Genomic DNA, 15,847 nt, shown 5'->3' on the forward strand with positions numbered 1-15,847 from the left:
AGAAAAACAAAAGACAGACACTGAGATTAAAAATGGATGACTTTCATTATAAATCAGGAGCCAACACATATAAAACATCAATAACACTGATCCTGGTATAGCAGTAACACTGTGACTGGATGTGGGAGCATCCCTCAGCTGGATGATACTGCAGAAGACTTGTGTGAGGTGTGTGTGTGCGCGTGTGTGTGTGTGTGTGTGTGTGTGTGTGTGTGTGTGTGTGTGTGTGTGTGTGTGTGTGTGTGTGTGTGTGTGTGTGTGTGTGTGCTGCATGCCACTGGTCCATGAGTTTGCATATGTATTGTACTGCATCCATAATATTTGTGTCCCTGTACCATTTTCCTCATGTGGACATAAATAAATGGTTAAAATGTGGGTGAGATACTGTAGGCGTGTACGTTTGCGTCTTCGAGTATTTATGCTCCACAAAAGGATTCCCACCTAAATAACAGTAAGCGTGTTTCAGTGCTGCAGGGCAGGGAGAATGGTTCCCATGCAGGTTCCAAAGCCCACCCTGTATCCATCTCCTTGACAGTAACCTAGACAGAGGAAAAGATGGGACATTACCAATTATATGTATATAATTATGGACATCATAATTAGCATGATCATATTATGTATAAGCCCATCTGAAATCACAGAAGCCATGTCTTTTTGCAGTCAAACATCTCAGTGAGCGATTTCACGCTTTCACAGCTTTTACTTTACACTCCCGAGTCTTTATCACACACAAAATCGCATAAAAAACAATTTTCACGATATGGGACCTTCAGGTTTAAATTTATTTCTAATACTTGAACGTTATAGAGGAACAACTTCCTGTAGGTCGCAGTCAAAACAAGAAGAATTGCGTGTCTTGGTAACAAAACTCAGCTCAGTAGTTCCCCATGCTCCACTGAGGCTGTGTGCCAAACTTAAAAACCAAGCAGCACTGGCGCTTATCCAAGTGTTGCATTACATTTTTTCAAATGTCTCATATATTTACAACTAAATAATGTAAACATTATGCTTCCACATCTCATCTTTAAACTATTTTCATCTAGATCATAAACCACATTATTTAGCTACTTTAACCAAACAATTTACAACATGTGCTGAAGGTTAGGGTTAGGGTTAGGGTTAGGGTTAGTCTAACCTGTGATGGTGACTTCATCTCCATCCTTCAGGAAGGTTCTGGTTTCTCCTCCTCCCAGATCGATGTTCTTAGATCCCCTCCATGACAGCTCCAGCATGGAGCCAAAACTCTCTGGATCCTGTTGGGATACAGTACACACAGCATAAGCACTGTACACTTCAAATGTACTGTACATGTAAAACCAAAGAGAGGTAGGCATTGGGTATCACCTGTGACACAGCCAATAAAACAGAGACACAGCCACCAAACGATAAAAAAAACATAACACAAAGCCTGTTGCACACCGTTTCACACCGTTCCGAGTAAAACATGTCGTTCAACCAGGAAACCCTAGCGAAACGGTGCACACCGTTTTGGAATTGAACGTGCCCCTAGCAATGCGAAAATGAGATCTCCACTTATGAGCAAAATTGAAATTTTGACCATATCAAACACTTCATTTTTCTTCATTCTGGTGAATTTTTTTGCAACAGTTTGTGCCTTTTCTGCATCAATTTATGGTGCAAATATATTTATTTATGTAAAGGAAATTATAATACGTTTTTGGGGTGGGTTGCACTGGCCAGTTTTGATTATTGCGGGGGTTGTAACCCAATCCCAAACACAGATACTGAGCATACTGTACTGTACATGCAGACACTCACAGGTCCACTGATGGTACCAGAAGCCAGCAGGTCTCCTGGTCTGACGTTGCAACCGTTGACTGTGTGATGGGCAAGCTGCTGCTTCATGGTCCAGTACATGTACTAGAGAGACAGAGAGAGAGAGTTAAACATGGTAGAATACAGTGGTGGATCGTAACTTAGCAAATTTATTCAAGTACTGTACTTAAGTTCAAATGTTGAGGTACTTGCACTTTACTAGAGTCTTTTCTTTTCATGCCACTTTCTACTTCTACCCCACAACATTTCAGAGAGAAATATTGTACTTTTTACTCCACTACATTCATCTGACAGCTTTAGTTACTAGTTACTTTACATATTAAGATTTTTGCACATTATGTCATTATAACTGAGATAAAAATGGAATATCTGGGTTGGAAGGTGAATAAAACCACTTGGTGCTTTGAAGAAGTTGTCATGGACATTTTTAAGAATATCATAGACTAAACAATTAATCCATTAATTGAAACAAGTAAACAACTGATTATTTGATGTTGAACATAATCCTTAGTTGCAACCCTGTTGTCTGTGCAGCACAGATTTACAGTTCCACCTTTGCTTAGGGCCAACAAAACACTGTGCTGCCTCATCTAAATTGAATAATAATGCTATTCTTTATTCTTAATTTTGACATGTATATATTTTGCATGTATTGTTTCGGAGTGAGGTACGATGATGCTTATTTATTCGAAATAATTAGCTACATTTTTGCAACTGTCTGCTTTATTTCCCTTTTTTTTTTTTTTTTTTTAAACATTTTTGTGTGGAATGAACGGGTACTATCAATCCAGGAGTGGGCTTGTAAGATGGCTAGGGTGGCAGCGTTTGAAAAGATGTCATATAAACGGTTTGCCAGATTTGATGTCTACACTAGAAAATGTGGAAAGTACCTGAACTTTCTGGGGGGGCTCCTAGAAGCTTTGTGCTGGGCAGACGTGTATGATGGTATTATGGTGTTGTCATTTACACATATGTTTATTTGTTTTTTAATGTGTCTACGTTGTTGTATGGTCTTAAATATTGTAGTTACTGTGTACTCTTTTCTTGATTTTTGTCTGGGTGGGTGGTGACGACGAAGGGGTGTGGATATGTTAATGTTGCAAATTGTATGTTTTGTGTGTTGTTTTTGTTAATAACAACAACAAAAAAGATCTTTTTTTTGCCTTTAATTGATTGGACAGCTGTAGACAGGATAGGGGGAAGAGGGAGTGGGGACGACATGCAGCAAAGGGCCGGGTTGTATATTGGGCGCCTGCTCAAGCAGGTGAGCTACCAGATCGCCCCAAATAAGGTAAATTTTTCATCATTAAAAAATGAACAGAGTTAACTACTTACAGAAACTTGAAGACCATTATTACAAAGTTCAAATCAGATGATGTCACAATACTAAACAATATGTGACTGACCTGTATAATACCAAAAACACCCTATGTGCTGTGTTATTTACTACAGACATAATTTATCACTGCGTGTTATTGTGAGTGTGGTTGTTACCTTAAAGTTGGACTTGCTGATGGTTGCTGCCTCTGCCATGTCCTGTCCTTAAAGAGCAAAAAGTCAATTTATATTGAAACAGACATTCACTTCATAACATATGACAGTACCCCTAGTCTGGATCAACAGAAGTACATTTCCAGGATAACTGCCGGAGGTGAGGGACATCTGGATGTTCCTCACCTTCCGCTCTTTTTGTGTTGCCGTTCTCAAACTCCATTCTCTCAACAAACTTCGAGCTAGCAAGCTACACACTGAAAATGGCAGGTTTTAAAGAACATTTGGATGTAGCAACAAAGCAGGCCTGCTTGGTTTCCTCAGGGAATGATTGTAGATTTAAAAACTATGTTTACAGCATTTAACTAACTGTCACTTTGGGACTGAAATTATGTTTAACCATGTATCCAGCTAATTTAACTAGCTCACATTACTGCTGGAGCTGCTCCCCCCGCGACCCGACACCGGATAAGCGGACGAAGATGGATGAATGGACATTACTGTATTGTGTAAACAGTTAACTTCATTTAATATTGTATGCAACGTTTTTCTTTTGCAGGGTGCAAATGTTCCACCAAAACAAGTTCCTTCCTGAGACTATATGCAGAGCCACCGTCACTGCGTCCGGAGATTAACACCGCCCCAGACGATAGTGATTGGTTTAAAGAAATGCAAACAACCCAGAGTGTTTTTTTTTCTATGCTGGAATGTATCTGTTGTGTAGCCAGACCTTACTCCACAGTTGGTCCCCAATAGAAAACTTTGTCAACATATGTTTTATTTTATTATTTTTAGCTTACTTTAAATTTTTTATTATTTTAGTTCCAAAAAGTTTACCTGATGAAGGTCTGAGACCGAAACGTTGTATTTTTCTTCTAAATAAATTATTGCTTGCGTAATGGTCAGTGTGCAGGATTTTCTCTAAAAAGTTCAAAAAAGTTGAATTCTCGTGCAATTTATATAATAAATGATCTATACTTGCTGTGCGTGTATCGATTCCCCCACCACCCCTAATAAATACACAGCAAAATCAATTCAAGTTGATTGGATAATAGTCACTTTGTGTAAACTACAGTACCTTTGAGTGACACAAACAGGTTAATGTTGAAAGTGAAAGCATCAGGGTGTTGCAGGTAGGGAAGGGGCTCTGGATCCTGCAGAAAGGAGAGACAGAAATAAAATGAACAGGAAAAAGATGGACAGGAGGCTCTAATATCCACACACACACAAACTAAAATGGAAGGAGACAAAACTATTCTTAAATCCTTAAAGGGTAAATTCACGGGAACGCTGTAACCAGAAGCCACAAACCGGGCAGCAATGTAACCCTATAGGACACGTGCTCACCGTCAAAGAGCGTCCACTAAAAGTGCTGTTTTTATCGCCAAAAGGCTCCGATTATTATTCTAAGTGTCTGACATTATGGAAAGGATCCCTAAAGAGATAGACCTTTTTGTTAAAGAGTAAAATCCTTTGCCAAATAAAATTGCCAAATAACATACATGTACATTGTAGCTTGTTTCGCGTCTTGCTTAATACTGGACCAATGTCAAAGATTGTTGTTTCCATCACCGTCACTTACACACAAAACACGGGAAAATAGGGTCCAGTTTGAAAACCCCTGAAGTTATTAGTGAGACAAAAAAGGAAATATTTGTCCTATAGGTGGCACCAGAGTAAGTGGGATGTATTAGCTAATGCAAAGGTCTCAAATGTAAAAGTATTTTAGCTAGTTCTGAAAACACAAAGTGAGGGCCTACAAAAGGTTTGGCAGGCAGCTACACAAAGTGGATCTACATCATGGTCTGGTGACTCAATATAGAATTTTACTCAGTGACTTGGAATTGGGGTGACTATTGGACACTTTTCTTTCCTAGTGTGAACTGTGACCCCTGTGTTAACCTGGATGGAGTTGGGCTCTGCAAAGGGTAAGAGTGCTTCCATTGGGATGACCCAGGGTGAGATGGTTGTCCCGAAGTTCTTCCCCAGGAAAGGACCAAGAGGAACATACTCCCACGCCTGGATGTCCCTGGCTGAGAATAAACACACATATTACTGAAGAAGTAGGCAGGTTATGGTTCTGTGATGGTAATGACTTGACTTGAACGGTGACTTGAACCATTCGGCTAAACACGATAAACAAAGAACATTACATTATAATGTGTAAGCTCTGACTCGTGTTTTCCATTACGTTGAAGATACAAAGGATAGAATGGAAAGACATATAAACATGTAAACCTGCTTTAATAAATGAGCTATATGTTTTCAGCCTCCTTTTGAAGCTGAATTCCACACTTTATGTCATCATAGCACTTGGTAACAAAGAACAGGATACAACGAAACGTAACGGAATGTAACGATGCATCGTGACTCGATTATAAATCGATATATAAATGTTATAAAGATTACAACCAAATCTTTTAAACGGCCTAGGGCGTAATCTACCTTTGATTTCACTTGTTTGACTTCAGAAGTCACTAGGTCCTCTTAGTTTATTTATTTAAAGAGATTTTTTTTCTATTTATTCAGTTATCTTGATGTGGGATTAGTATTAAACATACCTTTTTTATTTTTATTTTGTTATTTAAGAGAAAATAAAATTTCAGTTGCACTTTTGATAAGAGGATCTGTTGTTTTGCCCAGTTTATATAAATAAAGGAATATTCTTCAGTTTTCATTTGTCTGCAGCTCATTCTGTTAATGAAATCCTGAGAAAAAAGTATAATCTATCTATCTATCTATAAATTGCAGGAACGTATGTCTGTCGGTGTGTGTGTGTGTGTCTGTGTGTGTGTGTGGGGGGGGGGGGGGGGGGGGGCGTTTTGCGCATATCTCTTGAACCGTTAGTCCGATGGATTTCAAACTTGACAGTTGTCTTCCTACGGGCACGAGTAAGTGCAGTGCCAAGTTTGACGTTGTTTGGATTAGAAAAGCAAAATATATCGTTAAATATATAGGTCAAAGAAGCACACATTAACCAGAGGAGGCAGCTAAAATGTGACATACACCTCAGACCCACAAAAGTGTTCAAAGTTGCACTAGGCCTACTTTAAGGACGTTTCAGAATCCCACACATGCAAAGCACAACCACAGACAACAAGTGGCAGCGAGACCTATGTGTGTCCGTGTTGGGAAGGTAACCTGCACATCACATGCAGACGCCACATGAACAACGCTTTACAACACAGCACTGTGCAATACAAGAAAATCTCAGAGTTGAACCGGGCAGACACATCAGTTTTCATCAGACTCACCCTGGGTCGGGCTAATTAAGTCTACTGCTAACTTACAACACTAATAACATTACCTTCGCCAAAATACCCCTGCAAATCAAATCCGTACTTCACCATTAACAGGCAAGCCACTAAACCTGTATGGAAATGAACACCTCTGCTGAAATGTTAAATTCGTTAACGATCATACAACACAAGACAACTCTCTCTCTCTCTCACACTCACACTCACACTCACACACTCACACACTCACACACTCACACACTCACACACACACACACACACACACACACACACACAGACACACACACACACACACACGGCCCAGTTCTGGTGGTTGATTAACGCAGATATGTGCTGATTAGCTCTCCTAACGGGCCAGGTGGATAGCGTACTGCCATGACTCCATGAGGCTGATGTCTGATTACTCCACATTGTCATTGGGATATTTTGTGATTACATTCTGAATCTGTCAGGTAAATATAGTAGTACAATGTCTTCCTCTGATGTAGACGTAGCCTACACTGTCAGTAGTAGGCTATACAGTGGAGTTGCACATTAATTTGGTTTCGAAGAATTCTACAAGCAGCAATACCACAAGCCAAGCAATCGTCTGTTCCAAACAGGCACATTTTCAACAGGCACTGCACTAGTGAACTTAAAATTGTGAATCGTATTGAATCGTGAGTTGAGCGTATCGTGACATCCCTATTCCTAGGAATTTTCCATTTCACATAATCTCAGGTTTGCCAGGAAGTGTCGGGTAGCCATAACCATCTAGAAGCACACAAGCATGATGTTGGTGTAATGTATTGTGCTCTTACCACTCCAGTCATTCATGAGTACCATGCCAAAGATGTGTTCATGGGCTTTCTTGATGGGAATAGGCTCCCCGAGCTGATTCCCTCCTCCAACAAAGAAGGCCTAATCAGAGTAGAGAAGAAATATACAGTAACAGCAGTGAACTTCTGATATTGTGCAATATTGAAAATCACACAGATTGACAAAAGGCAACAGAGAAAGGCAACTCTGGACTTTTACCCAGGCAACTCAGATTTTTTTAAATAAAGTAATTTCAACATCTATTCAAACATTACAAACACACAGGTGATTAAATTAAGTAAACACTGTAATCACCATCTCCAGCTCGATGTCCAACTGTTTAGACGGTCCAAACACTGGTGGTTTTGCTAGGAGAAAGGAGAAGGCAAACATGGTTATCATCAACTGTAGGCAGCTGTGTGGCTCCAGATGGAGCTGCATGATATCTGATAAACTGCCTCAAGTGATGTCACCAGAGGTGGCAATGGTTGGAGCCAAAGACAAAAAGTCAGTTTGAAAATTTAAGGAATCTGGTTTTGTGGAGAAACAAAGTGAGCTTACAAGACGTCTGTAACTCTCTCCTTGTCTCTGCTTCAGGCTATATACATTAGCCACTACTAATTTAACCCTCCTGTTGTCTTTAATTAAATTAAATCAGAAATGTTGGCGTCTTTTAAGCAAATTGTCAAAAAATAACATGGATTGTTCCATCCAACGCTTGTCGCAAGTAAAATTAAGGATCAGATCACTACTTTCAGAAAATATTGGGTGTTTTATTACATTTTATAAAATTTGAAAAAACAATGAAATGGTTTCTAAACAGTATCCTGACTAAACTTTAACAGTCTGCGATTATCCATAATTTCACCTTCTTTAACTCAAAAATTAAGTATACTTTCATATAAATGAGGTTTATTGACCATGAATTCCAAAAAGAATTGTAAAACTAGTGGTAATAAATTGATGTCCAATTTTTACCCGGGAGTACAACAAGTTCCATGGTCAACGGGAAGACAACACAACACACAACCATCTCCATCTGAACTGTTTGCAGTCGACTTGCATTGTGGATAATGTAGGCGACAGAATTTTGAAAGGGAAGAAAAATGCGTGGAACAAAAAAACCCCAATATCTCTGGTTCTGTTTTTGATCCTTTTGTTTTTGTAAGTCTGACAATGTTACAGGAATGCAATGTGGTGATACTCTTTTAGTGTTAGCAAGGATGTAATCAATAGTCTTAATCAATAATCAAAGTGTTGTCACTAGAGCTGGGTATCACCAATGATTTCCCAAATCAATTTGACTCCTATACAAGATCCTGGTTCAATTACAATTACGATTCAATATATACTGTATTAGGTTAGGGAAATTACAGTTACTATACCAATTTAGCTTGGATATAAAAAAGATTCTCAGAGAACTTATGCAGCCCTCATATTTTTTATAATGCACCAGGTTAATGTTTAAAAAAATTGGTTAAACGTTTGTTTGAAGTACTTTTTACTTAACAGGACAAACATTATACAAACATATTAACATATTAAATGATTCATTTTGGGATTTATTAATCAATATTAGATCACTCAAATAAAGATGGATTTTAACGATGACAGAACAGCATGAAGACCAAGGCAATCTTGTTGCAGAACATTTTAAAAGGTAAAACACGCACCAACACGTTGCGGCACACAGGGCTTCTTCAGGGTGACTCAAAGATGAATTTTAATTGGAGAATTTTTCAACCCAACCCTAGTTGTACCAACCTTCCTCATACATAAATGATATGAATAACACAGGTCAACACTGGTGAATGTAAGGATCTTACTCTGGTCAGGTCTCATCTGGCCTGAGGGGCGACGGATGGGGGTCCCAGAAACAACCACTGATGATGCTCTACCATGGTATCCCACTGGAAGCCTCAACCTGCAGAACACAAAACTGAATGTTAAAAACAACAGGGACCACAGAAGGAAAATAAAGTTCAGTTTGTGCATGTGCCCCTGTGCCTAGATCATTGTCGGTCTACAATTGTGTTGCTTAATTAGGGGATTTCACTGAACAGCGATATTTTTCTGTTTAACACATTTTATTGATTTTTGCCAGTAAAAAGACAATTCTGAACAAAAAGCAGTTCAAATCTTGGCCGTACAAAACTGCAGTGCAAGTGGTACAGAACAGCAATAATCAAAACACCCACCCCACGCTCATCCAATCCGTTCATCCCAACCCCAACCCATCCACAGCGATATTTTTCTTGCAACAGTATTAATGTTATGATTAGAGCACACAGGCATGCATATGGGATGTAGGGTAATTTGTAAACTCGAGTTGCACTTAAGTCGCACAAACAGCTGACTTCAGACTTAACTTGCGACTCGACCCAAAAGACTTCAGACTTGACTCGGACTCAAGTTTCGTACTTGCCAACAACCTGTTTTCATGCAATTATTGCTTTTTAAATCTAAATGTATTCATGTATTTCTATTTTCTTTTATTGCCGCATATAAGTTGGGGAAACGTATGTCGAGCTGCATGTCCCCTGCCCTTTGCCATAATGTGCAACGTAACGCATGCGCTATCCCCTATGTGCGCGCACTCACATATAAAAAAATGCAGTGACGATGGCGACACCAAGTCACCAAGAGTTGTGCCTTTTGTCATTAGTTTTGCTTTCAATAACTTCGTAAACAGTGGCAGTAAGCAAACAGCTACGTGCACCAAGATAAAAAAAAAAAAAAAACTTCTGCCAGATGTCCCTCATTTTACCCGGCTTTCCGTTATCTTCCGCTTTCTTTATCTTAGCATTTTAAACTCCGGTGGATTTATGAGGACTAGGGTTAACTGCTCCTCAGATCTCTGCAGGGTAAATCCAGACAGCTATCTAGACTATCTGTCCAATCAGAGTTTTCTGTTGCACGACTAAAACAACTTTTGAACTTACACATGTTCCACCAAAACAAGTTTCTTCCTGAGGCTATTTTGCAGCAGCACTGGGGCTCTCCATCCGGCACTTAGTGCTGCCCATTACGTTTGTGATTGGTTTAAAGAAATGCCAATGAACCAAAACATGTTTTTTTCACATTCCAGAATGCTGTGTGGATTAGCCAGACCCTCCTCCGCAGCACTGTGGCTGGCAAGATCTGGCAATGCGAGACTTGAGGGGCACTAAGCTCCGGACTCAGCGACAGTGGCTCTGCTAAATAGTCTCGGGAAGGAACTTTTTCTGGTGGAATGCCACATACCACATGCCACATAATATTAAAGGAAGTTAAGTATTCACACAATACAGTAACGTGAGTGGTCCTAATGTTAGATGCACACTGATGTTCTGGGGCCCAAATCAATTAGAGAGACCTTGTAGTGACCCTCTACATTTCACTGTTTGCAGAGAGACTTGAACAATTTGTTGTTACAAGCTGTCTCTCAATATCGGCCCCGACATGTTCCAACATCTGTTAGTATTCTGCTGGTTTAATTGATAGTGTACCAGTTTGGCATCAGAGCATTCTCCTTCCCCCGGAACATGATGCCAACGTTGGTAGCATGATCTTTGGACGAGTAGAAGTCGGTGTAATCGCCTGTGAAAAACAGATAAGACAGTTTGTAAGAGGAGCAAGCTGAAATATTCACATCTATTGCCTGTACCCTTCTTTTATTAGTGAAGTCTAGAAAGGAATAATGTTGTTAACACCCTGGTGCTGATGTGCCTTAAATCCATGTAGCCTACTGTATATATGTGAATGCTATTTCCTGCATTTACAGTATACTGTATCTACTTATCAAGTAAGCAAATTATCATAAAACTTTGTGCCTTCTATTATGACTATTATTGACATAACCCTTATAAAAAATTGCAATTGTTTAAAAAAAAAAAACACTCAAAATATCCACCATTCACCACCCACGCTGTTTGATTAAGCTGTTTTCAATAACCTTTCAGCGTTAAGGTCTTAAGATTCTACAGAATTGTTTTACGTCAGTCGGGTTAAATCTGTAACAGGGACTTGTATGACGCCTGGAAATGGCGAAACATGCACTGAAATTGCACAGTAAACTCAAAATGGCTGACTTCCTGTTAGTTTTTTTGTATATGTCTCCACATGATAGATATGCAAACCAAGTTTTGTTTTTAGCCCAATAAGACTCATATCAGATATTTATTGTCAGCATTTATGACAAGTGTTAAATTTTTCATGAGTTTAAGAATCCCAAGCACTTCAAAAATACATTTAAAAGGCCAAATAAAAATTATAATTCTTCAGTTTCAATAGGGTCCTTACACCCGTTGTTCAGGCCCTAACTTTTAAAGTGAGGATTGAAGTGGGGGAAAAACTAGAGGGGATTGTCCCCTGTCCCAATTGAAAATAACGCCCTTGACTGTTGACATAAACAAAGACTGACATGTAAAACAGCCACACTAAACATCTCGGGATGTTAAAAAGTCTTTACAAAGAAAAGTCACACTGACTCGAAAAACTACATTATTTAGGATGTGTGATGTGACATCAATTTTGGAGAAGATTCCAAGGAGGTAGTCACATCTCTCAGTGGATGCAACTCTGTGGTCTGCTGGCCTTTTTATGAAACACCTCTGATAGCCCTAAAGGAGAGGCTCACCAATGTCTGCAGGAAGGTGCATGATGGCTGTACTCTGGTGGACAAATGCTCTGCAGAGACGAGACAAAAAGACAAAGGACATGTTTCAACAAAGGACCAAGAATCAGCCAGAAAATAGAAAAAGGACCCTTTGGAGATTTACAATATAAGGCTGGGTTCCCACTCTACAAGAAATTATTTTCATGAACATTTCAAAAGCATTTCCAATGACTTTGTCGAAAATAATATTTACTTTGTGTCGTTCAGAGGACATTATAAAATACAAAACTGCCTTTAAAAAATAACGGACAGAAAATGAATAGAAACAGAGACATTTTCATAGATCAGTCAAGCATGGAAGAAATGTTTTTTGCACAACCATGTTTTTAAAACAGGGTCTCTTTGTATTTCAATAACCTTGGCTATACTATTGCATGTAGTCCTCGGCACACTGTGTTAGCGTGCAGTAATTCTTAAATTTAACATTTTAGCCAGATAGACCATGGAATTATTTTTTCATTTATTCTTTCACACAGTTAGACTATCTGCAGTCTTCTTGCAGCAGAAACAGCCTTTACTTTGAATGTTTTAAAGTGTTCGTTTGTTTATCATGAGACAAAAAGACACAACCTCTTTATTCAATTCCATTATTTTCTATAGACTATACTAGAAAATATGATGGCAGGAATACATATACATTTTATATACATATATACACATATTTATATATATATATATATATATATATATATATATATATATATATATATATATATATATATATATATATATATATATATATATATATATAAATAAAAGACCATATTAAGCTTCTTTACACCAGCATATTTACAAACCAAAATATGATTAAACATACCCTGAATTATTTAACACCCTTTATTCTTGTCAGAATTGGCATTGTTTCTGAAAAAATATTTAGACAACAGAACTGAAACCTTCCATTGTAGCCTAGTATGACGATTTTAATATTTTTTGGATTGTATTTTCACAACATAACATAACCACACAAAGCAGTAGCCTGATGAGGACCATGTAAGCCTGTGTACCACGTTGACTTCTGCATCGACAGACTACACAGACTGACCTGCTCCGAAGGCTGACATCATCTCTCAGTGTGCTCTCATTGGCTGACAGCAAGCCCTGCAAGGTCCTCCTGGCCTCCCTCCAGGCCTCATAACCAAGAGCCATGAAATCATTCAAAGTGGGCTTGTAGGGAGACACAAATAACAATTCAAATATGACACATAAAGCACCCCTTCCTATAATCAGTTGGCATACAGTATTTCTAGAATGCAAAATGACTGTAAACACACAATATAAGTAAAAGGCTATACCATAAGCCATGTGTTGATAATATACAATCTTTGTTTTGCAAAAGCAAAAATGACACAAGATGAAGTGTCCAAACATGGCAGCAAAATTCGTTCCAGTGAAAGCTGCTCACCCAGCACATGTATACTGAAAATATTTCTATGACCTGGAGAGTTTTTAATCTGGTTCAATCTGACTGACCTGCACACATGAATAACACCAACATAATTAGGGTTCTAAAAACTAAACTAATTTTTAGTTATTGTGAGGATCCTCACACTAATGCTGTGTAAGTGCTTCTGAAGAAATATTAGGGTTAGGGTTATTTCTTCCCCCCCCCCAAAATGTAGTTAAAGTGGCACGAACATTAAGACCACAAAAATTGCACTCACTGTTCCAATACTACTAGTTTACTAATTTAATTTTGCATAATATTTGTGATACCTTTCAGGTAAAACGGTAAATTGACTTAAGTTGCCTCTTCTCTGAATACCATTAGTGCTTACACTTACCTGGTCAAACAAATCTTGATGTTTGGAAATCACAGGCCCTCGAAACAAAGACTTTATCACACTGAGGTCCAGTATCTGGTCTCCAATGGCAACACCAATGCGACATTTGGGCTGGGGAAATCAAACACACTCTGACATAACTACAGATGATCCACAGTACAATTCCACTACATATGTTTGTTCAAGTGTTCAATGTTTCATCCAACAAGCCACAAGCTAAACTGAATCATTTCAAGTAGAGCAGTTTCCCCTTTAACAACAGCTAATACTTTGACATTTATTTTAAAAATCGCGTTTTTGCATTTGCAGTTATGCAATGTTATATTGGGGATGCGGTCACGAAAGGCTTGCATCATGTGGACATGCCGACAGTTTTGTTGTCATTACTTAGAATTCCTCATGGGGGCGGCAGAAACTACGTTTCTTAAATGCCCCAGAACATTTTAAAAATAAGCACTCTAAGGTCTGGCACCAGTGAGGTTTTAAAAATATTGGAGAAAATGCTGAATGTTTTGGTCCAGAGACTTTCAATTTTGGGGCAAAGTGCAAAACTTGGTAAAGTCTGACTGTGGTATTTGAGATGAGAGTAAAAAGGCTCTGGATCCTCTCACAGCTGCCAAACACACTTCAACATACTTCCTATCCCTCAGTACACTTCAGCAAGCTATAATTGTGACTAGAGATCATCTTTTTACTCATAGGGCCCACATTTAGAATTATTACATTATTAAATATTTTATTTTGAAAGACCATGACAGGAAGTCCTCAATGTGTCTGACCTGACAACACTTTATCTGTTTGCAATCCCAGAAGAAATAACCAAACTGCACTTACATTATCAGGCGTGGAGAATATTCCATAAGGGAGGTTGTGGAAGGAGAAATCAGACGATGCATCTACTTTTATGAAGGACATCTTCTCTTTGGCAGTGTTATTCCACTCAACCTAACTGTGTGACTGAGTGACTGAGGAGCAGCAAGCACTTCCAGATGTTAAACTTTGGACAGGCCCGCCTCCCACTGTAGGGCCAATCACATGCTGCTTAGAGTATCCACCCTCATCCAGACCTCTGAAAGTTAATGCAAACCAGCCTGCTAAATGACTAGGCAAAAATTGTAGCCAAGGTACTGAGCCTCATCTGTTGTTGAAAGGAGTAGATTTTATTTTTTTTGTCAATTTATTGAAAATGTAAAAAAAAAAAAATTTAAAACTTATAAGCAATAAAAAAAAATACAAAAAACGGGATATAAGCAACATATAAGCAACTCAAATATTTTTTTTCCATGTTCAAAAGGGGTAGGAAGAAGTTTTGGTCTTACGTCCTCTTAATTTTTAAACATTATTCATAGTTAATAGAAATGAAGGTCTCAGATTCTAAAATGTTTAAAGTAAAAGCAGTTTAATGAGCAGAAAAAAACATAATTCAAAACATTCCAACACGAATGGAAGATGGAGCCTAGCAATGGTTTAATGAAAACAAGAAGATAAGTATAATATGGTATAACAGGTATAATATTAAAGAAAATTAAGTATTGTAAAATGTTTTTAAATGAAATAAGAAGGGTTAAACATTAAAGGTTTAGTTTAAGACATCAAATGATAAAAAGAAATATATAAACCAGGCTCTATTGAAAATAAATAGGAGTGAAAGCACTAAATGTGGCTTAATTAACCTAAATTAATTCAAAATGACATGTAGTTAATATCAACAGTACTCCATCTTAAGGCTGTATGATAGCTCGTGTAAGGAGTGACATATTTAACAAAATATTTTTTGGGGAGGTCTAAGCGTCAATATATTTTTCCAAAGACTATCTATTTCAATAGGGCAGTATTTGAATAACGGCATATTCTTATATCTCATTATATATATCAATCTTTCACATTTTATGGAGCACATCAACTGTATAATACAGATAGGAATTGATTTGAAAGATTTGAAGGGAACTTTTTAAATAAGAATTCAACAAATTGGTTTCAACAGCGGTTTAGTGAGATTGCTGATGATATACAGCATGTAACAGCAGGAACGTTTTCTTTTCATTCACCATTCATTCATTCAT

At 38.1% G+C, this 15,847-nt stretch overlaps 1 protein-coding gene across 1 annotated transcript; it reads right to left on the reverse strand.

Moving 5' to 3' along the window:
• Positions 1-301: 301 nt before the first annotated feature.
• On the reverse strand, positions 302-14,790 carry fah (fumarylacetoacetate hydrolase (fumarylacetoacetase)). The gene is made up of 14 exons (XM_028580808.1): positions 14,619-14,790; positions 13,785-13,895; positions 13,046-13,167; positions 11,962-12,011; positions 10,832-10,922; positions 9,170-9,267; positions 7,659-7,711; positions 7,346-7,445; positions 5,191-5,321; positions 4,367-4,442; positions 3,292-3,338; positions 1,780-1,881; positions 1,136-1,253; positions 302-539 (listed from the first exon to the last, which is right to left on the reverse strand). The coding sequence occupies exons 1-14, from the start codon at positions 14,697-14,699 to the stop codon at positions 463-465; spliced, it is 1,257 nt and encodes a 418-aa protein (XP_028436609.1). The 5' UTR covers positions 14,700-14,790; the 3' UTR covers positions 302-462.
• Between the last annotated feature and the right edge of the window lie 1,057 nt (positions 14,791-15,847).

This window comes from Perca flavescens, chromosome 1, assembly GCF_004354835.1.
Source record: "Perca flavescens isolate YP-PL-M2 chromosome 1, PFLA_1.0, whole genome shotgun sequence".
In the NCBI taxonomy this organism is placed as follows: Eukaryota; Metazoa; Chordata; class Actinopteri; order Perciformes; family Percidae; genus Perca; species Perca flavescens.